Source organism: Oncorhynchus mykiss, chromosome 13, assembly GCF_013265735.2.
Source record: "Oncorhynchus mykiss isolate Arlee chromosome 13, USDA_OmykA_1.1, whole genome shotgun sequence".
In the NCBI taxonomy this organism is placed as follows: Eukaryota; Metazoa; Chordata; class Actinopteri; order Salmoniformes; family Salmonidae; genus Oncorhynchus; species Oncorhynchus mykiss.
In genome coordinates, this window is record NC_048577.1 from 64,185,188 (window position 1) to 64,209,110 (window position 23,923).

At 44.9% G+C, this 23,923-nt stretch overlaps 1 protein-coding gene across 1 annotated transcript in view; it reads left to right on the plus strand.

Moving 5' to 3' along the window:
- Positions 1-1,045: 1,045 nt before the first annotated feature.
- The window catches only part of LOC110487471 (NACHT, LRR and PYD domains-containing protein 12-like), a 40,192-nt gene continuing 17,314 nt past the window's right edge, over positions 1,046-23,923 (plus strand). Inside the window, exons 1-7 of the mRNA XM_036941893.1 lie at positions 1,046-1,084; positions 5,655-5,771; positions 14,130-14,246; positions 20,155-20,233; positions 20,363-20,591; positions 20,966-22,757; positions 23,005-23,178. Coding sequence (XP_036797788.1) covers positions 1,047-1,084; positions 5,655-5,771; positions 14,130-14,246; positions 20,155-20,233; positions 20,363-20,591; positions 20,966-22,757; positions 23,005-23,178 — 2,546 coding nt within the window. The 5' untranslated portion in view covers position 1,046. The remainder of the gene's footprint in view (positions 1,085-5,654; positions 5,772-14,129; positions 14,247-20,154; positions 20,234-20,362; positions 20,592-20,965; positions 22,758-23,004; positions 23,179-23,923) is intronic.

Genomic DNA, 23,923 nt, shown 5'->3' on the forward strand with positions numbered 1-23,923 from the left:
ATAATGCTTCTACATTTTACAGTATGCCATGGCCTCTACTGGCCAAAGGTTAAACTATTGCTATGTTTATGCTATACTATGGGGTTGAGTCACTAGACTTTGACCAAATTTATTGCATCCAAAGATCAACTGTAAAGTACCTAGAACATAGATAGAGAGCCACTTGTCATCCGAAAGGTGCCTCAATGTCTTGACATGTTCTGGTTGTGATTTATTTCAGGCTACAAGGTAAGAATCTTTCCAGGGATTATTGTAAAGTGTGTAGAGAAATGTAATGTATGGTGTAATTTTTTGATTAGTGAATGGAAGTAAAACACTTAACAGTCCATTTCCCCTGGGAAAGCTACGTGACAGTTCAATCATACAAAATGGCGCTAACTGGGCGTAGGCAAGTCAAATTGAAAAACACGTTGTTCATTTATTCGTATATTGTGGGTATTTTTTTTATGTATCATCGTTGTAAATTGTCTTTCAGAATATCGGAAAAATGTAGTTTTCAAAATTACAATGAGCTCCTGCTTCCTGTGTAATTTGATATGAAACCACTGAACATACTTTTCTTAACATTGCTGTTATTTATTGAATTCAGTAGTAGCATAATAATAGCATAGCTGTTGAACAAAGCAACACACAAGAATGAGTGAAATTATTTAAAAGACAGTCCACTACAGGAGAGGTGAAAAATTCTGTCATGATTACATGTTCATGTGATCGTATAATAATGTATTATTATTAATCGGTTTCTCATCAACCCCATGAGTTAAACTATTTGTGAAACGTAAACCCCACATGTTATATTTTGGTTGTTGTTAGTGACTCTTTGCGAGTTCCCCCTTCTGAGAGACAATTTTTTAAATTATTGTAGAAGAACATGACAATGTTCATGTGATTGCATTAAATCACCTGACTGTTTAGATGTGTCTGTTAGTAAATGTTTTATTTCTAGGATAAAATGAATAAAAGAGAATTGACATTTAATCATTTGTTGTGACTGTGTTAACGACATCCAACATGCTTGATTTCTGTTTAGGGGTCAGTGATCTAAAATGAGTCTCTCTGGGGAACATGACAGGAAAGCTATGAGGTGAGATGGCAATTTTGTTAAATAAATTATGAAGAGTTTATTTCCAAAGTGCTATATCCACAATTTTTTCACATTTGTGTTTTTTCATCAGAAATGATTGCTTTTGGATACCTTCATTTGTGTGTAAAATATTACTGTTCTCAGATGTTTTATTCACGTATTTTAGATGTGTATGAAAATGTGTTGTTTTTGCAAAACGTTATTAATTTTAAAATTTTATTTAACCTTTATTTAAACAGGGAGTCACATTGAGATTAAAAATCTATTTTACAAGAGAGCCCACATTACAATAAAAACAGAATATTAAAACATACACATGTGTATAAAACAATATAATTCAGCATGCAATTAACAAAAATAAACGCAATCCCATTCAACTACATAGAGGTCCTCAATCAATCATTTTAACTGCCTGAGTGGCACCAGTACATAGAGCTGCAGTGAACTCTGCAGATTGTTCCACAAATTAGGGGCAAAAAAACTAAACGCAAATTTTCCTAAATCTGTGGAGACTGAAGGGATCTCTAATGTTATCCTTTCCTGAGAATGGGTTTGGTAACTTATTATTCTTATCTTAATTAATGAAGTTACATATGGAGGGAGTTTCTGTCAGATTGCTTTGTAAATTAATAAAAACGAATGCAGCTCTCTTCTTACAGACAGAGAGGTCCATTCCACATTTTTATACAGACTACAATGATGAGTGCTAAAACTGTCCCCTGTGATAAAACGTATTGCTGAATGGTAGACTGCGCCCAAGTGTTTCAAAACAGAGGTTGCCGCATGCATGTAAACAACATCACCAAAATCCAATACAGGGAGAAGTGCTGCTTGAACAATCTTTCTCCTATTTTATAATCTTTCTATGCCTTACGAAGGATGACTTGTCATCAATCCAGACACCCGGGTACTTATATTGAGAAACAAGCTCAATTTGGGCTCCATTTATAGTGCAAATATACAGGTCCTCAGGGTCAACATTTCATGACTTGAACTTGGTATTTTACTTGTATTTTACTTGCATTTTACTTGTATTTTACTTGTATTTAACGCACATTCTAGATCTGTAAGTGAATAATGAATTGAATCAAAGTCATGCTGAAGTTCACGAATGGCCTTCTGCACTGAGGTGGCACAGGAATACAAAACTGTGTCATCTGCATAGAGATGAATGCTACAAGATTTAACAGTGTTTCCTATGTCATTAATATACAAAGTGAACAATAATGGACCCAAAATTGAACCCCGAGGAACACCTTTTAGAATCTCAAGAAATTCTGATTTAACCTCATCTATCAAGATTCTGTTGCTAAAATAATTCTGAAACCATAAACAGACTGTATATCCCAGACCTACTCTTGATCATTTCTTCAGCAAAACAGAATGATCAACAGTGTCGAACACCTTTGACAGGTCAATGAACAGGGCAGCACAGCTCTTTTTATAGCATCCAAGGCATTGACGCGATCATTAACAACTAGCATGGTTGCTGTAGTAGTACTAATACAATTATCAGATAAAAAGGAACAAAGTTGTACATTAACCAAGAATTCAAAAATTGTAGCTAAACAACGTAGTCTTGAAATGGGGCGATAGTTGTCAAGATCATTTGTATCCCCAACCTTAAGAATTGGCAGCACATATACAGATTTCCAAGCTGTTGGAATACTTCCTGATAAAAATGTATAATAAAACATGTGGGCTACTGAGCCAGCAATAAGGGGTGCTGCACACTTAAGCAGACCAAGATCCAAATGATCAGCTCCTGTGAGACACCTAAGACAGCGCTACAGGGAGACAAGACCGTCCTCGCAGTGGCAGACCACATGTAACAACACCTGCACAGGAACAGCTAATCCGAACATCACACCTGTGGGACAGGTACAGGATGGCAACAACAACTGGCCGAGGAACACCAGGAATGCACAATCCCTCCATCAGTGCTCAGACTGTCCGCAATAGGCTGAGAGAGGCTGGAATGAGGGCTTGTAGGCCTGTTGTAAGGCAGGTCCTCACCAGACATCACCAGCAACAACGTCACCTATGTGCACAAACCCACTGTCGCTGGACCAGACAGGACTGGCAAAAAGTGCTCTTCACTGACAAGTCACGGTTTTGTCTCACCAGGGGTAATGGTCGGATTTGCATTTATCGTCAAAGGAATGAGCGTTACACCGGGGCCTGTACTCTGGATCGGGATCGATTTGGAGGTGGAGGGTCCGTCATGGTCTGGGGCGGTGTGTCACAGCATCATCAGACTGAGCTTGTTGTCATTGCAGGCAATCTCACTGCTGTGCGTTACAGGGAAGACATCCTCCTCCCTCATGTGGTACCCTTACCGCAGGCTCATCCTGACATGACCCTCCAGCATGACAATGCCACCAGCCATACTGCTCATTCTGTGCATGATTTCCTACAAGAAAGGAATGTCAGTGTTCTGCCATGCCCAGCGAAGAGCCCGGACCTCAATCCCATTGAGCAGGTCTGGGACCTGTTGAATCGGAGGGTGAGGGCTAGGGCCTTTGCCCCCAGAAATGTCCGGGAACTTGCAGGTGCCTTGGTGGAAGAGTGGGGTAACATCTCACAGCAAGAACGGGCAAATCTGGTGCAGTCCATAAGGAGGAGATGCAATACAGTACTTAATGCAGCTGGTGGCCACACCAGATACTGACTGTTACTTTTGATTTTGACCCCCCCTTTGTTCAGGGACACATTATTCAATTTCTGTTAGTCACATGTCTGTGGAACTTGTTCAGTTTATGTCTCACTTGTTGAATCTTATGTTCGTAAAAATATTTACACATGTCAAGTTTGCTTTCTTTTTTTGCTGAGTTTATAAAGTCTGCAGAGATAAAATGGTGATTAAATGCATTAATGATATCAATTTAGTCAGTAATAAGGCCAGAATCTAAATTCATTTATTGGGGGAGAGAAGAGGAGATACAACCCTTCAGTGATTTAACAGCTTTCCAAATTTTAGCTGGGTTCCCTGTACATTCAGATAGTGTATTAACATAATAATCTGATTTTGCTTTTTTAATCACAGATTTCTCAACCGCCTAAAAGACTGCCAGTCTGTGCCCGAGTCTGTGAATCTAGCTTTGGCCAAGGCAGTATCTCTGTTGTGTATGACTTCAGATAGCTCTAGACTGAACCAAGGGCAAGACCCATTTTTAATTCTTAATTTTTTAAGGGAGCATGTTTATCTACAATACAATTGAAAACATTTGAGAAGTGGTTCAGAGCCAACTCTGGGTCAGGTATAGATGCAATAAAATCAAAGTCACCAAAATAAAGGTCACAATGTTACGGTTTTCTTCTGGTGAAGGAGAGGAGGACCAAAATGCAGCGTGGTTATCTTTATACATCTTTAATAAAGATGAAAAATACAAACGGTATACAAAAACAATAACCGTGAAAACCCAAAACAGCCCTATCTGGTGCAAACAAACACAGAGACAGGAACAATCACCCACGAAACACTCAAAGAATATGGCTGCCTAAATATGGTTCCCAAAACACCTGCCTCTGATTGAGAACCACTCCAGGCAACCATAGACTTTCCTAGACTACTATACTACACCACAATCCCATAACCTACAAAAAAAAACCAGACTAAAATAAATAAAGGCCTGTTCATTGAAATGTTTCAAATTTATCTTGTTGATAAAACGAGGTTTGGATTGAGGCATCCGTATATCCCCGACACATGCAATGGGACAGTGGTCACTAATATCCATCAAACACCCCACTTCCAGCATATTTCTCTGGAGTATTTGTAAATATGGGTCCTTTAAGTTTGTTTAGCTGGAATGGAGTGTTCGTATATGGTATATTTGACTGTGATATGTGGTTGTCTAATCTATCTTAAAATGAATGCACTTGCAGATGTCATATCTTAATTTGACCCCGTTTTTCAAAGCTGGAAAATAGAGAGAGAGAGAGAAAGGGGGGGGGGGTTGAAACAGCAGGTTCGGGACAAGGTCACACGTCTGGTGAATAGGTCAGGGTTCCATGTCTGACCAGCAGAAACTGGATGTATCGATACTGATATGATTGAAAGAAAGGGATAGCTGCTCTCGGATCAGTTTACTCCCTTCAAATATTTCCTTAACATTATAATTTTTTCAAAATACTGACAAGGGATAAGCTCCTAGAGAGATATTAGCACTTATGGCTTATTTTCTTGCTTACCCAATAAAAATGCACAATATCACAGATTTGGCACATCATTGTGTAAATGTTAGGCTACACGTCATTAAATATATTGAGACAACTTACTTAACCTAAATAGAACTCAATTGATTGAGACAATTATTATTTGTCTCTCTGAAATAAAACCATCAAGTGATAGATTTTAAACAAATATGTCTGTCATTTAAACAACCCATGACATGATTAGATTGTAGAAAAACACTAACATTTCTTTAATAATTTTTTTAAACAATAAAAGCTAGTTTACCAACATTTCTGAAAACGTATGACATTCTGGAATGAAACTCTTCTTATGTTTCCCCATCTGAGCTCAGAGTAGATGAGAGATGTAATTTGTGTCTCTGTTGTGTTGAAGTCCAATCAAGCAGGAGAGACCAGCCTTCCCTGTACCCAGCTGTGTGTCCATGAAGAGTGATCGGTCTATGCGTCAACCTATAGTGTTTAGAGAGGGAGACTTTTCACCTGAACAAAGGTAAGAAGAAATCAAAATCAAATAAATTCAAATTGTATTGGTTACAATCGTCGAATACAACAGGTGTAGTTGTAGACCTTACAGTGAAATGCTTACTTATGAGCCCCTAACCAACAATGCAGTAAAAATAAAAATAAAAATGAGAGTAAAAACTATGCTTAATAAGTAGTTAAAGAGCAGCAGTAAAATAACAGTAGCGAGACTATATACATGGGGGTATAGGAACAGAGTCAATGTGTGGGGGAATCGGTTAGTTGAGGGAATATGTACATGTAGGTAGAGTTATTAAAGTGAAAATGCACAGATGATAACGACAGAGAGTAGCAGCAGTGAAAAATGGGGGGGGGGGGGGGGGGGCAATGCAAACCGTCTGGGTAGACATTTGATTAGATGTTCAGGAGTTTTATGGCTTAGGGGTAGAAGCTGTTAACTACTAGTGACTAGCAATCCCGTATCCGGGAGCGTAATCACAGCCTCAAGCGCATCACCATAACGCAACTTTTTCTATTCATGAAAATCGCAAATGAAATGAAATAAATATATTCAAACACAAGCTTAGCCTTTTGTTAACAACACTGTTTTTAACCCCCCCCCCCCCCCCCCCCCCCCCCCCCAAGGTGCGGACTCCCGGCCGCACACCTAAACCCATAGGGGAGGGTCTGGGTGGGCGTCTGTCCACGATGGCCGCTCTGGCGCAGGACGTGGACCCCACTCTAACACAGTCCTAGTCTGCTTACTACGCGTCCTTAGATTGGCGACCCTCGCCGCCGACCTTGGCCTATTGACCTTGGCCTATTAACCTTAACCAAGGGCCCCACTGGACTGAGGGGCAGCTCCGGACTGAGGGACAGCTCGGGACTGAGGTAGCTCGGGACTGAGGGATAGCTCGGGACTGAGGGATAGCTCGGGACTGAGGAGGAAGGCTCCGGCAGCGCTGGACAGGCGGGAGACTCCGGCAGCGCTGGACAGGCGAGGCGCACTGTAGGCCTGATGCGTGGTGCTGGCACTGGTGGTACTGGGCCGAGGACACGCACAGGAAGCCTGGTGCGGGGAGCTGCCACCGGAGGGCTGGTGCGTGGAGGTGGTACTGGATAGACCGGACCGTGCAGGCGCACTGGAGCTCTTGAGCACCGAGCCTGCCCAACCTTACCTGGTTGAATGCTCCCGGTCGCCCTGCCAGTGAGGCGAGGTGGAATAGCCCACACTGGGCTATGCAGGCGAACTGGGGACACCGTGCGCAAGGCTGGTGCCATGTAAGCCGGCCCAAGGAGATGCACTGGAGACCAGATGCGTAGAGCCGGCTTCATTACACTTGGCTCGATGCCCACTCTAGCCCGGCCGATACGCGGAGCTGGTATGTACCGCACCGGGCTATGCACCCGCACTGAGGACACCGTGCGCTCCACAGCATAACACGGTGCCTGCCCGGTCTCTCTAGCCCCCCAGTAAGCACAGGAAGTTGGCGCAGGTCTCCTACCTGGCTTCGCCATACTCCCTGTGTGCCCCAAATTTTTGGGGCTGACTCTCGGGCTTCCATCCACGCCGTCGTGCTCGTCTCTCCAACTCCATTCTCCTATAACCCTCCTCGCACTGCTCCAGCGAATCCCAGGCGGGCTCCGGCACTCTCCCTGGGTCGACCGCCCACCTGTCTATTTCCTCCAAAGTCGTATAGTCCATACTTCGCTGCTCCTGCTGCCGCTGCCTATCACCACGCCGCTTGGTCCTGTTGTGGTGGGTGATTCTGTTATGGTTTTCTTCTGGTGAAGGAGAGGAGGACCAAAATGCAGCGTGGTTATCTTTATACAGCTTTAATAAAGATGAAAAATACGAACAGTATACAAAAACAATAAACGTGAATACCCAAAACAGCCCTATTTTTTTTTTTTTTTTTTTATAAAAATAATTTATTATCATCAATACCATTCATTCTTTACAACTCATAATTTCCATACAAACTCAAATAGTGGTATTTTAATTTAAACAAAACAAAAACCCCAAACAAAACCTCAGGGGAGCATCTTCCCTCCCCGTCATCCTACAAACTACCTTTCCCTATCTCCCCATCCCTAATCTATCCCCTTACAAATCTAAATGACACCCAGCCCTAAACCCCCCTTCCACCTCTCCCGGGCAGCATGCTGCCCCCACTTCCTCTCCTCCCTCTTCATCCTCCCCCTCAAATCTCCTTCCACCCTCCTCACTATCCCTTCCACCCCCCAATCTCTCCCTGTCTTCACCATGTTCTGCCTGGCTTCCCACAGCCCCCGTTTAAAGAGACTCATGAGAAGCCAGAGCAGAAACCTGTCCCTATCCGTCCCTCTCGCTCTCCCTACACCTCTCTCTAACCTGGCCCACGTCAATACAAAATCCCCCCTTACCAAACCTAACAACACCCGTGCCCTAGCCCATACTACTCCGGCAAAGGCACAGTCCCAAAAGACATGGCGCACAGTCTCCTCCCTGCCACAAGAAGATCTTGGACAGGTGGGGGATTGCACCAAACTATACCGGTACATGATGGAACGTACCGGCAAGCACTTATGGAGGCTCAACCAATTCAGGTCCTTGAGCCTGTTGTCCAGACCCCGCGCCTGCACTCCCTCCCAGACCACTTCCGAGATGCCCACTACAGGCGCCGGACTCCCTGCCTTTCTGACCTCCTTGTACAGGTGCCTGTAGTCTAAACCTACTCGGGCAACTTCAACCTCAGGGTGCTCACGCAGCCACTTGGCCGCATGACCAAAGTGCCACGGCAGCTGTTCCGCCCGAGGACCCGTGTTAGACCACACCATTACGCTTCTCGCCTGATACGAGAAGAACACCCGCAGGAGGTAACCGGACGGGTGTATCACTGGATGAGCAAGCTCCGTTAACAAGAAAGAAACAAAAATTGCGTCCAGCTTGAGGGGGAAATGTGGTACCCCCCTACCTCCCTCCCCGATGGGACAAAGCATGCGTGCCCTGGCGACCCACTCGCACCTGCCACTCCACATGAACTGAAACACAAGCCTCACTAGAGGCCTCCTCAGACTAGCCGGCAATGGGTAGATGTACGCCAAATACAAAAGAGACGGCAACACATCCACCTTTAGAACCAGGACTTTGCCCATAAAAGACAAATACCTAGCCTTCCACATTGCTAGCTTCCTCTGTACCACTGCGATACGCATGTTCCAGTTTAGCGTCGCTGAGCCGGAGGTCTCAAAATGGACCCCGAGAATCCTCAGGGCCCCCTCACAGAGAGATAACCCCCCGGGCACATCCGTTCTACCGCGCCATCTTCCGAAAAACTTGACGGAAGACTTTGCATGGTTCAGAACTGCTCCCGACGCTCGGGTGAAATCCCCAAAGATGGCAAGGGACCTTGTCAGGCACGAGTCCTTGCACAGCAGCAAGGAAGTGTCGTCGGCGTACTGCGTCATCTTAACACGCAGCCCACCACTTCCAGGGATCAACAAGCCTTCCACCCCTGTGTCTGCCCTAATGGCAGCCCCCAGAGGCTCCATGTACAGAACGAAGAGGAGAGCCGAGAGTGGGCACCCCTGCCTGACCCCAGACGAGAGGTCAAAAACGTCACCCTAGTGACTATTTACACTAACTCGGCACCCCGCTCCGACATATAATGTACGAATCCATCCTATGAACTTCTCCCCAAATCCTAATCGACCTAACACTCTGAATAAAAATGATCTATTCACGCGATCAAAGGCTTTTGCCTGATCTAGCGCTGCTACCATTAAAGGCAGCCCTCTATCTTCAACCCAAGCGATGGAGTCCCTGATTAACTGTAGGTTCCATCTAATAGAGCGGCCCTCTACCCCGCACGTCTGATCCTCATGGACGACGTAGGGAAGGGCTGTGCGCAACCGGTCTGCTAAAACCTTTGCAAGTAGCTTGTAATCTACACACAGCATGGTCAACGGCCGCCAGTTGCCAAGGTCTGTTACTTCCCCCTTCTTATATAAAAGTGACAGCACACCAACAGCCATTGATCCCCCCGGGACCCCCGTCTCAAGGATGGCCTTCAAGACTTCGAGGACCACTGGTCCAAGTATACCCCAAAACTTGAGATAAAACTCAGCCGGCAGCCCATCTATCCCAGGCACCTTCCCTTTTCCCATCCTCCTAAGAGCGCTCTCAACCTCTTCTAGTGAGATCTGGGCCTCCATCACTTCTCTAATGTCCTCCGGCAACCACCTGGACAAGTGTTCTAAAAACACATTTCCCTGCTCTACATCTATTTCCCTTTCCTTAAATAAACCTTGGAAATGATCAGTTGTCACCCTGACCATATCCTCTGGTTCTCTAACTATACTACCATTTTCTTCCCTAACGCCATGCATTACCTTCCTACTCTGTCTGGCCCTAACCGACTTAAAGAACATAGCAGAACAAGTCTCATTGTGTTCTAGAAAGCCACTATGCGCACGCTCCAGGAAAGCTCGAGCCTTCCTCTCCTGCAACTCCCTGCGCTGCGCCTTTAGGGTTGCGGATCTCTCCCAGTCAAACGACCCGCCGAGGTTGCCTGCCTCGTACTCGAGTTCAATTAACCTTTGGATACGATCCACCTCCCTCCTCTCCTCCCTTTTTTTCCTCTTGCAATATCCTATTATAAAAGCCCTAATCCTCACCTTAACTAAATCCCACCACTCTAACACCCCCTCGCACATGAACCGGAGACCCTCAAGCCTCCAAAAGAAACCATAAAACCCGTCAACAAAAGCCTGCTCCTCCAGCACATCCCGATCTAGCTTCCAGTACCCCCTACCAAAGAGGCAGACTGGCGACCCCACCTGCAGGAGCACCCCGTCGTGATCCGAAAAGAAAACAGGCAACAGCCGCCCAGACAACTTACCCAAAGACCTGGGTACAAAAATATAGTCGAGCCTCCGCTCAACCCCCCTGGAGTTGCGCCATGTAGGACCGTCCATTTTCGGAGTAGTGTGCAGACCACCATCTACCAGACCATGGCAAGCCATTGGCCTGGCAATGGCGCCTGCACTGCTATCCCCCCCCTCTTCCTAAATCTGTATTAAAATCCCCCCCTATCACTAATTTCCTATTTGTGACACACAGGGGCGTCAGACAGTCCACCATCTCCCTCCTGTCTGCCACCACCTGTGGTCCATACACCACCACTAATCTAAAATTACAATCCCTTATCGTGACATCCACCCCTATAACCCTCCCCTGCATTACCACAAAAGAATCCTCCACTTTAACCTCCCTGTGCCCACACAAAATCCCTACCCCCGATGAGTGCACCCCCCCAACACCCCAAACCGACTCCCCCTTGTCCCACTCCCTCTTAAACCTATTAACATCCCCTCCATCCCTCAGGTGAACCTCCTGTAAAAAACAAAAATCAAACCCCACACCCTCCAAATAACTAAAAACCGCCCTCCTCTTAACACCATCCCTTAAACCCCTTACATTTAAACTAACAAAAGTAAAATCAGACCCCGTGAAAGAATAAAATAAAAACATGTAATACACTCAAATTCTAAACCCAGACAGAAAAAAACAAAAACAGGAGACTCACCCGATGCTCCCCTGCTCCATATCTACCGGTGATGACACCATCTGTACTCCCAACATCCCCCCCTCTTCCTCCATCTCACCAACCCAGGATGCAGGAAAGGTGTTTGGCTCCGGGGTGCCCTGCACCCTGGGTCTACCCCCACAATCCTCCCCCTCCCCAGTGCTGCAGCTGGATTGGAAAAAATTCGGGGAGGCTGAGTCCCCAAACAAAAAACTCCCCACCTCCTCCTGTACCCAGTCCTGAGTCCTGTTAGGTGTGTCCCCACCCAACAGATATTGAGAGCCTGTGGAAACCAGCAGCAACCCAGAGGTTTCTCCCACCCCCATCACTCTCTTGGCCATCCCCTCCCTCTCACTGTCGGCCAATCGCTCCCTCCTCTTCATTCTCTTCTTCGGTGATGACGGCAGTGGAGAGATACCAACCCCCCCCCGCCAGCTCCTCCACCATACCCCTCATCTCTTCCACCAGGGCACATTCCCCCCAGTCCACTTGCTCTTCCACCGTCTCCTTCTCCACCACTCCTCCATCGCTTTCTTCTCTCTCATGCTCCTCCACTCGGTTGCCGTCTTCCGCCGCTTTTCCTGGTTCTCCTACTCCCGTGCCTTCCGTTTCCTTCTCTCTTCCTTCCGCCGCTTCTTGCTCCTCCTCCTTCCTTGTGGCCTTCCCCTCTGGACCTGTACTCTGATCATGAGGCGTGCTTCCTTCCCCTCCTCTTCTTCCCCCATCCCCCGCCCCTGCTCCCCCCCCAGCCGCAGACGCATATGACCGCTGACGGGCCGGGCACCCCCGCCACAGGTGTGCTGACGAGCCACACCCATGGCACGTCTTAGGCTTGTCACAATCCCTCGCCTCATGATCCTCAGATGCACAAAATCTGCATTTTCTTGTACTGCATGAGGCGAATATGTGACCGTAGGCCATACAGCGTCTGCAAAATGGGGGCTGACGTGCATAAAACAACGTCCCCCTGTCAGCCCCTAGGGAGAACATAGCAGGAGGATGGAGGTAGCCACCATGTCCCTTTGGGTCCTCTCTGAGGAGGGCCTGGAAACCTCTCCTCCCATTCCAAAACCCAAGGGAGTCTTTGAGGTGCCTTGCTGAGGAGACGTTATCCATATATCTCCCCAGAAAAGCCCTCACCTCTTCGTCCTTAACGTAAGGGTTGTAAATGTTGACAGTTACAACCCTAAAATTATTCTTCGCCAGGCTTGTTATTTCGTAGTGGCACATCGGCCTCTCACCTCCCACTGCTCTTGCCCTTCTCAGGGTATCATCGTGTTTTGCCTCTGTATATAGTGCCACGTCGTATGCTCCCTCCAACGAGTTGCCTTGGAAACAAAACACGTCCTTCACCGTCAGCTTTAGAATCCCCATCAATATTATCCTTCCAAAAGATTCCCGTCCTAAAGGCTCCATCTCCTTTTCCTTCCAAGCAAACCTAATCGTGTTAGCCAGCCCAATCCCAGGGACCGACCGTGTTGATGTATTTAGCACCATCTCCGCAAGGAGAATGGCGCTCGTTCTCTTCTCTTCCAAAACAAGTGAAAAGAAAAAACCAAAGTGACTGAGCCTATCTGGTGCAACAAACACAGAGACAGGAACAATCACCCACGAAACACTCAAAGAATATGGCTGCCTAAATATGGTTCCCAATCAGAGACAACGATAAACACCTGCCTCTGATTGAGAACCACTCCAGGCAACCATAGACTTTCCTAGACTACTATACTACACCACAATCCCATAACCTACAAAAAAAACCTAGACAAAACACACCACATAAATAACCCATGTCACACCCTGGCCTGACCAAAATAATAAAGAAAACACAAAATACTAAGGCCAGGGCGTGACACACAAATAAAGGCCTGTTCATTGAAATGTTTCAAATTTATCTTGTTGATAAAACGAGGTTTGGATTGAGGCATCCGTATACCCCTGACACATGCAAAGGGACAGTGGTCACTAATATCCAGCAAACACCCCACTTCCAGCATATTTCTCTGGAGTATTTGTAAATATGGGTCCTTTAAGTTTGTTTAGCTGGAATGGAGTGTTCGTATATGGTATATGTGACTGTGATATGTGGTTGTCTAATCTATCTTAAAATGAATGCACTTGCAGATGCCATATCTTAATTTGACCCCGTTTTTCAAAGCTGGAAAATAGAGAGAGAGAGAGAGAGAGGGGGGGGGGGGGGGGGGTTGAAACAGCAGGTTCGGGACAAGGTCACACGTCTGGTGAATAGGTCAGGGTTCCATGTCTGACCAGCAGAAACTGGATGTATCGATACTGATATGATTGAAAGAAAGGGATAGCTGCTCTCGGATCAGTTTACTCCCTTCAAATATTTCCTTAACATTATAATTTTTTCAAAATACTGACAAGGGATAAGCTCCTAGAGAGATATTAGCACCTATGGCTTATTTTCTTGCTTACCCAATAAAAATGCACAATATCACAGATTTGGCACATCATTGTGTAAATGTTAGGCTACACGTCATTAAATATATTGAGACAACTTACTTAACCTAAATAGAACTCAATTGATTGAGACAATTATTATTTGTCTCTCTGAAATAAAACCATCAAGTGATAGATTTTAAACAAATATGTCTGTTATTTAAACAACCCCATGACATGTTTAGATTGTAGAAAAACACAAACATTTCTTTAATAATTTTTTTAAACAATAAAAGCTAGTTTACCAACATTTCTGAAAACGTATGACATTCTGGAATGAAACTCTTCTTATGTTTCCCCATCTGAGCTCAGAGTAGATGAGAGATGTAATTTGTGTCTCTGTTGTGTTGAAGTCCAATCAAGCAGGAGAGACCAGCCTTCCCTGTACCCAGCTGTGTGTCCATGAAGAGTGATCGGTCTATGCGTCAACCTATAGTGTTTAGAGAGGGAGACTTTTCACCTGAACAAAGGTAAGAAGAAATCAAAATCAAATAAATTCAAATTGTATTGGTTACAATCGCCGAATACAACAGGTGTAGTTGTAGACCTTACAGTGAAATGCTTACTTATGAGCCCCTAACCAACAATGCAGTAAAAATAAAAATAAAAATGAGAGTAAAAACTATGCTTAATAAGTAGTTAAAGAGCAGCAGTAAAATAACAGTAGCGAGACTATATACATGGGGGTATAGGAACAGAGTCAATGTGTGGGGGAATCGGTTAGTTGAGGGAATATGTACATGTAGGTAGAGTTATTAAAGTGAAAATGCACAGATGATAACGACAGAGAGTAGCAGCAGTGAAAAATGGGGGGGGGGGGGGGGGGGGCAATGCAAACCGTCTGGGTAGACATTTGATTAGATGTTCAGGAGTCTTATGGCTTAGGGGTAGAAGCTGTTAAGAAGCCTCTTGTACCTAGACTTGGTGCTCCGGTACCAGTAGCAGAGAAAACAGTCTATGACTAGGGTGGCTGAAGTCCTTGACAATTTTTAGGGCCTTCCTCTGACACCATCTGGTATAGAGGTCCTGGATGGCAGGAAGCTTGGATCCAGTGATGTACTGGGCCGTTCGCACAACCCTCTGTAGTGCCTTGCGGTCGGAGGCCCGAACAGTTGCCACACCAGGCAGTGATGCTACCAGCCAGGATACTCTCGATGGTGCAGCTGTAGAAACTTTTGAGGATCTGAGGACCCGTGACAAATCTTTTCAGTCTCCTGAGGGGGAATATGTTTTGTCGTGCCCTCTTTACAACTGTCTTGGTGTGCTTGGACCATGTTAGTTTGTTGGTGATGTGGACACAAAGGAACTTGAAGCTCTCAAACTGCTCCACTACAGCCCTGTCGATGAGAATGGGGACATTTTTGGTCTTCTTTTTCCTGTAGTCCACAATCATCTCCTTTGTCTTGATCACATTGAAGGAGAGGATGTTGTCCTAGCACCACACGTCCAAGTCTCTGACCTTCTCCCTATAGGCTGTCTCGTCGTTGTCGGTGATCAGGTTGACACTGTTGTGTCATTTGCAAACTTAATGATGGTGTTGGAGTCGTTCCTGGCAATACAGTCATGAGTGAACAGGGAGTACAGGATGGGACTGAGAACCCACTCCTGAGGGTCCCCTGTGTTGAGGATCAGCGTTGCGGATGTGTTGTTACCTACCCTTACCAGCTGGGGGTGGCCCGTCAGGAAGTCCAGGATCCAGTTGCAGAGGGAGGTGTTTAGTCCCAGGGTCCTTAGTCTTCCAGCTGGTGCTCTCATGCATGGTTCAGTGTTATTTGCCTTGAAGCGAGCATAGAAGTAGTTTAGCTTGCCTGGCTCGTGTCACTTGGCAGCTCTCGGCTGTGCTTCCCTTCGTAGTCTGTAATGGTTTGCAAGCCCTGCCACATATGACAAGCTTTACAGCCGGTGTAGTAAGACTCGATCTTAGTCCTGTATTGATGCTTTGCCTTTTTGATGTTTCTTCGGAGGGCATAGCAGGATATCTTATAAGCTTCCAGGTTAGAGTCCCGCACCTTGAAAGCGGTAGCTCTAGCATTTAGCTCAGTGCGGATGTTGCCTGAAATCCATGGCTTCTGGTTCGGGTATGTAGGTACGGTCACTGTGGGGATGATGTCATCGATGCACTTATTGATGAAGCCGATGACTGATGTGGTGTACTCCTCAATGCCATCGGAGGAGTCCCAGAACATATTCCAGTCTGTGGTAGAAAAACAGTCCTGTAGCTTAGCATCTGCCTCATCTGACCACTTTTATATTGATCTAGACACTGGTGCTCCCTGCTTGAATTTTTGCTTGTAAGCAGAAACCAGGAGGATAGAATTATGATCAGATATGCCAAATGGAGTACGAGGGAGAGTTTTGTATGTGTGTGGAGTAAAGGCGGCCTAGATTTATTTTCCTCTGGTTGCACATTTAACATGCTGATAGAAATTTGGTAAAACAGATTTAAGTTTCCCTTCATTAAAGTCCCCAGTAACTGAAAGCGCCGCCTCTGGGTGGGCATTTTCTTGTTTGCTTATGGCGGAATACAGGTCATTCAATGCGTTCTTAGTGCCAGCCTCAGTCTGTGGTGGTATGTAAACAGCTATGAAAAACACAGATGAAAACTTTCTAGGTAGATAGTATGGTGTACAGCCTATCATGAGATACTCTACCTCAGGCATTCAATAGTTCGAGACTTCCTTAGACATCGTGCACCAGCTGTTATTTACAAAAATACATAGTCCGCCGCCCCTTGTCTTACCAGACTCCGAGTCCGTGAAGCACAAGATTCTACAATTTTGAATGTCCCGTTGGTAGTTTAATCTTCCGCGTAGATCCTCGATTTTATTCTTCAAAGAATGCACGTTTGCTAGCAGAATGGAAGGAAGTGGGGGTTTATTCGATCGCCTACGAATTCTCAGAAGGCAGCCCACCCTCTGGCCCCTTTTTCTTCATCTCCTCTACATGCAAATCACAGGGATCTGGGCTCCCGAGAAAGCAGTATATCATTCACGTCTGGCTCGTCAGACTCGTTAAAGGAAAAAAAGGATTCTGTCAGTCCGTGTGAGGAATCGCAGTCCTGATGTCCAGAAGTTATTTTCGGTCATAAGAGATGGTAGTGGCAACATTATGTACAAAATAAGTACAAAATTAAGTTACAAACAACGCAAATAAAAAATAAAAAAAACACAATGGGTTGGGGACATGTAAAACGTCATGCCTTCTTCTCCGGCGCCATCTTTAACATGGTCATGGTCAGTGAGTTAAATAGCACTGTCTCTAGTCATTTCTCCTCCCCAATTTTCCCATTTATTTTGTTGTTTTCATAATCCGTGTTCTAATCCCTTTTTACATGTTCATAGTCCTAAAACAATATCAAACAAACACAACATTCCCATCAAATCAAATCAAATGTATTTATATAGCCCTTCTTACATCAGCTGATATCTCAAAGTGCTCTACAGAAACCCAGCCTAAAACCCCAAACAGCAAGCAATGCAGGTGTAGAAGCATGGTGGCTAGGAAAAACACCCTAGAAAGGCCAAAACCTAGGAAGAAACCTAGAGAGGAACCAGGCTATGAGGGGTGGCCAGTCCTCTTCTGGCTGTGCCGGGTGGAGATTATAACAGAACATGGCCAAGATGTTCAAATGTTCATAAATTACTAGCATGGTCAAATAATAATAATCACAGTAGTTGTCGAGGGTGCAGCAAGTCAGCACCTCAGGAGTAAATGTCAGTTGTCTTTTTATAGCCGATCATTAAGAGTATCTCTACCCTCCTGCTGTCTCTAGAGAGTTGAAAACAGCAGGTCTGGGACAGGTAGCACATAATGTGAACAGGTCAGGGTTCTATAGCCGCAGGCAGAACAGTTGAAACTGGAGCAGCAGCACGGCCAGGTGGACTGGGGACAGCAAGGAGTCATGATGTCAGGTAGTCCTGAGGCATGGTCCAAGGGCTCAGGTCCCCAGAGAGAGAGAGAGAAGAGAGAAAGAGAGAATTAGAAAGAGCATACTTAAATTCACACAGGACACCGGGTAAGACAGGAGAAGTACTCCAGCTATAGCAAACTGACCCTAGCCCCCCGACACATAAACTACTGCAGCAGAAATACTGGAGGCTGAGACAGGAGGGGTCAGGAGACACTGTGGCCCCATCCAATGATACCCTGGACAGGGCCAAACAGGAAGGATATAACCCCACCCACTTTGCCAAAGCACAGACCCCCACACCACTAGAAGGATATCTTCAACCACCAACTTACCATCCTGAGACAAGGCCGAGTATAGCCCGCAAAGATCTCCGCCACGGCACAACCCAAGGGGGTGTGCCAACCCAGACAGGAAGATCACGTCAGTGACTCAACCCACTCAAGTGACACACCCCTCCTAGGGACGGCATGAAAGAGCACCAGTAAGCCAGTGACTCAGCCCCTGTAATAGGGTTAGAGGCAGAGAATCCCCGTGGAGAGAGGGGAACCAGCCAGGCAGAGACAGCAAGGGCGGTTCGTTGCTCCAGACCCTTTCCATTCACCTTCACACTCCTGGGCCAGACTACACCCAATCATATGACCCACTGAAGAGATGAGTCTTCAGTAAAGACTTAAAGGTTGAGATCGAGTCTGCGTCTCACACATGGGTAGGCAGACCATTCCATAAAAATGGAGATCTATAGGAGAAAGCCCTGCCTCCAGCTGTTTGCTTAGAAATTCTAGGGACAATTAGGAGGCCTGCGTCTTGTAGCATACGTGTAGGTATGTACGGCAGGACCAAATCGGAAAGATAGGTAGGAGCAAGCCCATGTAATGCTTTGTAGGTTAGCAGTAAAACCTTGAAATCAGCCCTTGCCTTAACAGGAAGCCAGTGTAGGGAGGCTAGCACTGGAGTAATATGATCAAATTTTTTGGTTCTAGTCAGGATTCTAGCAGCCGTATTTAGCACTAACTGAAGATAATTTGGTGCTCTATCTGGGTAGCTGGAATGTAGAGCATTGCAGTAGTCTAACCTAGAAGTAACAAAAGCATGGATTAATTTTTCTGCATAATTTTTGGACAGAAAGTTTCTGATTTTTGCAATGTTACGTAGATGGAAAAAAGCTGTCCTTGAAACAGTCTTGATATGTTTGTCAAAAGAGAGATCAGGGTCCAGAGTAACGCCGAGGTCCTTCACAGTTTTATTTGAGACAACTGTACAACCATCAAGATTAATTGTCAGATTCAACAGAAGATCTCTTTGTTTTTTGGGACCTAGAACAAGCATCTCTGTTTTGACCGAGTTTAAAAGTAGAATGTTTGCAGCCATCCACTTCCTTATGTCTGAAACACAGGCTTCTAACGAGGGCAATTTTGGTGCTTCACCATGTTTCATCGAAATGTACAGCTGTGTGTTATCCGCATAGCAGTGGAAGTTAACATTATGTTTCCGAATGACATCCCCAAGAGGTAAAATATATAGTGAAAACAATAGTGGTCCTAAAACGGAAACTTGAGGAACACCGAAATGTACAGTTGATTTGTCAGAGGACAAGCCATTCACAGAGACAAACTGATATCTTTCCGACAGATAAGATCTAAACCAGGCCAGAACTTGTCCGTGTAGACCAATTTGGGTTTCCAATCTCTCCAAAAGAATGTGGTGATCGATGGTATCAAAAGCAGCACTAAGGTCTAGGAGCACGAGTACAGATGCAGAGCCTCGGTCTGACGCCATTAAAAGGTCAAGAGCAGTCTCAGTGCTATGATGGAGTCTAAAACCAGACTGAAGCATTTCGTATACATTGTTTGTCTTCAGGAAGGCAGTGAGTTGCTGCGCAACAGCTTTTTCTAAAAAGTTTGTGAAGAATGGAAGATTCGATATAGGCCGATAGTTTTTTATATTTTCTGGGTCAAGGTTTGGCTTTTTCAAGAGAGGTTTTATTACTGCCACTTTCAGTGAGTTTGGTACACATCCGGTGGATAGAGAGACGTTTATTATGTTCAACATAGGAGGGCCAAGCACAGGAAGCAGCTCTTTCAGTAGTTTAGTTGGAATAGGGTCCAGTATGCAGCTTGAAGGTTTAGAGGCCATGATTATTTTAATCGTTGCGTCAAGAGATATAGTACTACAACACTTGAGTGTCTCTCTTGTACCTAGGTCCTGGCAGAGTTGTGCAGACTCAGGACAACTGAGCTTTGGAGGAATACTCAGATTTAAATAGGAGTCCGTAATTTGCTTTCTAATGATCATGATCTTTTCCTCAAAGAAGTTCATGAATTTATCAATGCTGAAGTGAAAGCCATCCTCACTTGGGGAATGCTGCTTTTTAGTTAGCTTTGTGACAGCATCCCCGTGTTTGTTTGTCTGTGTGTGAGTGTGTGTGCACTCACTGGATGAGGAGATGTAATCTCATGTTTTTTTCAAAGAAACCAACAGGATCGATCAGAGATTTTCAGTGGTCAGTCTTCCCAGAGTCATCAAACAGACCTGGCCTCCATATTCAGTGTATGTGGTACTGTTACATACATTTGATTTTGTTTACCTCAAGTAAAGATGATCTGTCAATCATTCATTAATGTGTGAATGAGAAAGCTTTTATTTTCTTGCTTAACTTATTTACTTTATTTATTTCAGTTGCTTGAAGAGAATATTATGACATTTGTGAAGAATGAGCTGACAATGTTCAAGAGGATTCTTAGTCCAGGAATCCCAGAAGGCTTTGAGAGTCAGAAGCAGGATAAGGAAGTGGTGGACGCTGAAGATGAGAAGCAGGAGAGCAGTGCCAGAGAGGGGGCTCTGAAGATCACATTGCACATCCTGAGGAAAATGAACCAGAAGGAGCTTGCTGACACACTGGAGAAAAGTAAGACCTGTCTGCCTAATGTGGAATGCTATTTTATAACAAATATTTAAAAGCTGTAGCTAAAGTACAGCTAAAGTAGCTGTGTAACTCAATGGCATTGTAGCAGCCTTAACACAACACCTAGTGACTTCATCAAGTAGCAGGAGGGATGTGTTAGAGAGAGAGAGAGACCACATGAACAATACCATCAATAATACCATTAATAATATAATCAGTCACACCAGTGTGTAACGCAATATGAAGAAATTACAAATTTATACAGGTAGTTAATATAGTAAATTATTATAATATCCAACTTTATAGCACAGTCCTATAACACTGTAGGCATTAAAACAGAAGTAATATTAATATCCCTGTGTTATTTCTTCATTCAGATGAGCTTGCTGTGATATACAAACGTGAACTCAAATCTAATCTAAAGAAGAAGTTTCAATGTGTATTTGAGGGTATCGCTAAACAAGGAAACCCAACACTTCTCAATAAGATCTACACAGAGCTCTACATCACAGAGGGTGGAAAAGGAGAGGTCAATAATGAACATGAGCTGAGACAGATTGAGACAACAACCAGGAAACAAGCAAGACCAGAGACTCCAATCAAATGTAACAACATCTTCAAACCCTTAACTGGACAAGACAAACTTATCAGAACTGTGCTGACAAAGGGAGTTGCTGGCATTGGAAAAACAGTCTCTGTGCAGAAGTTCATCCTGGACTGGGCTGAAGGAAAAGCAAATCAGGATGTTCAATTTGTATTTTCATTCCCTTTTCGGGAGCTGAATTTAATAAAAGGGAAAAAACACACTTTAATTGAACTTCTCAATCACTTCTCAATGGAAACCAAACAATCAAGGATCTCCAATTATGACAAGTACAAAGTTCTGTTCATCTTTGATGGTTTGGATGAGTGCCGACTGCCCCTAGACTTCCAGAAGAACAAGATCTGTTGTGACGTCACAAAGTCAACCTCAGTAGATGTTCTATTGACAAATCTCATCAAGGGAAATCTGCTTCCCTCTGCTCTTCTCTGGATAACTACCCGACCTGCAGCAGCCAGCAAGATCCCTTCGGGTTGTGTTGACCAGGTGACAGAGGTACGAGGGTTCAATGACCCACAGAAGGAGGAGTACTTTAGAAAGAGATTCAGTGATGAGGATCTGGCCAGCAGAATCATCTCGCACATAAAGACATCAAGGAGCCTCCACATCATGTGCCACATTCCAGTATTCTGTTGGATTTCTGCAATAGTCCTTGAACACATGCTGAAACATAAGAGAGAAGAGATGCCCAAGACTCTGACTGAGATGTACACACACCTTGTGGTGTTTCAGACCAAACAAAAGAATGGCAAGTATCTTGGGAAAGAAGAGACCGATCCACACTGGAATAAAGAGAGCATTCTGTCACTGGGAAAACTGGCTTTTCAACAGCTTGTGAAGGGAAATATAATGTTCTATGAAGAAGACCTGAAAGAGGCTGGCATTGATGTCAATGAAGCCTCAGTGTACTCAGGATTGTGCACACAGCTCTTTAAAGATGAATGTGGGCTGTACCAGGACAAGGTGTACTGCTTCGTACATCTGAGCATTCAGGAGTTTCTGGCTGCTGTATATGTGTTCCTCTCATTCATTAACAACAATGAAAATCTAATGGTCAAACCTCAATCAATGCCCAGTAACTTTTTTGCGCTGTTCAGAAACAAGCATGACGTTACTTTCTACAAGAGTGCTGTGGATAAAGCATTACAAAATGAGACGGGAAACCTGGACCTTTTCCTCCGCTTCCTTCTGGGCCTCTCACTGGAGTCCAATCAGAAGCACTTACGAGGTCTACTGACAAAGACAAGAAGCAGCTCACAATGCCATGAAGAAACAGTCAAGTACATCAAGGAGAAGATCAGGGAGAATCCCTCTCCAGAGAGGTGCATCAATCTGTTCCATTGTCTGAATGAACTGAATGACCATTCTCTAGTGGAGGAGATCCAAAGCTACCTGAGATCTGGAAGTGTCTCCTGTGAAGAACTCTCACCTGCACAGTGGTCAGCTCTGATCTTTGTGTTGCTGACTTCAGAAAAGGAGCTGGATGTGTTTGACCTGAAGAAATACTCCAGATCAAAGGAAGGTGTTCTGATGCTACTGCCAGTGGTCAAAGCATCCAAAGCTGCTCTGTGAGTCCATAAAATGACATTTAAGTACTAGTCATCAGAAATAAATATTCAGTTTCGAGAAAATATATATTTTTGAAAAACATATTTAAATCAATGCTTTGATTTGACATTAGTCAAAAACAACAGGACGGAACATGAATTTATGTGTTGTTTGTGAGAATAAACCATATGCATCTGCCATTGTCCTTCTCACTACTGTTGTTAAATTAACAGTGTGTTTGTGAAATCATGATGATCTCTATGTCAGGCTGTCTGGCTGTGGAGTCACAGAGGAAAGCTGTACTTCTCTGGCCTCAGCTCTGAAGTCAAACCCCTCACACCTGAGAGTTCTGGATCTGAGTAACAATGACCTGAAGGATTCAGGAGTGAAGCTGCTCTCTGCTGGCCTGGGGAATCCCCGCTGTAAACTGGAGACTCTGAGGTCAGTATTCCTGTATTTGGTCAACATGTGATAACTTTTCACCAGATCCACGTGTTTTACCAGGCACACGTAGTCCATAAATCAATCAAATGTATTTATAAAGCCCTTCTTACATCCGCCGATGTCACAAAGTGCTGTACAGAAACCCAGCCTAAAACCCCAAACAGCAAGCAATGCAGGGGTAGAAGCACGGTGGCTAGGAATAACTCCATAGAAAGGCCAGAACCTAGGAAGAAATCTAGAGAGGAACCAAGCTATGAGGGGTGGCCAGTCCTCTTCTGACTTCTGACTGTGCCGGGTGGAGATTATAACAGAACATGGCCAAGATGTTGGTTCACCAACTACTTCTCAGACAGAGTTCAGTGTGTCAAATCGGAGGACCTGTTGTCCGATTTGGCTGTCTATATTGGGGTTCCACAGGGTTCAATTCTTGGGCCGACTCTTTTGTCTGTATATATCAACGATGTCGCTCTTGTTGCGGGTGATTCCCTGATCCACCTCTACGCAGACAACACCATTCTGTATACACCTGGCCCTTCTTTGGAAACTGTGTTAACTAACCTCCAAACGAGCTTCAATGCCATACAACACTCCTTCCGTGGCCTCCAACTTCCCTTAAACGCTAGTAAAAACCTAATGCATGCTTTTCAACCGATCGCTGCCCCCACCCGCCCACCCGACTAGCATCACTACTCTGGACGGTTCTGACTTAGAATATGTGGACAACTACAAATACCTAATTGTC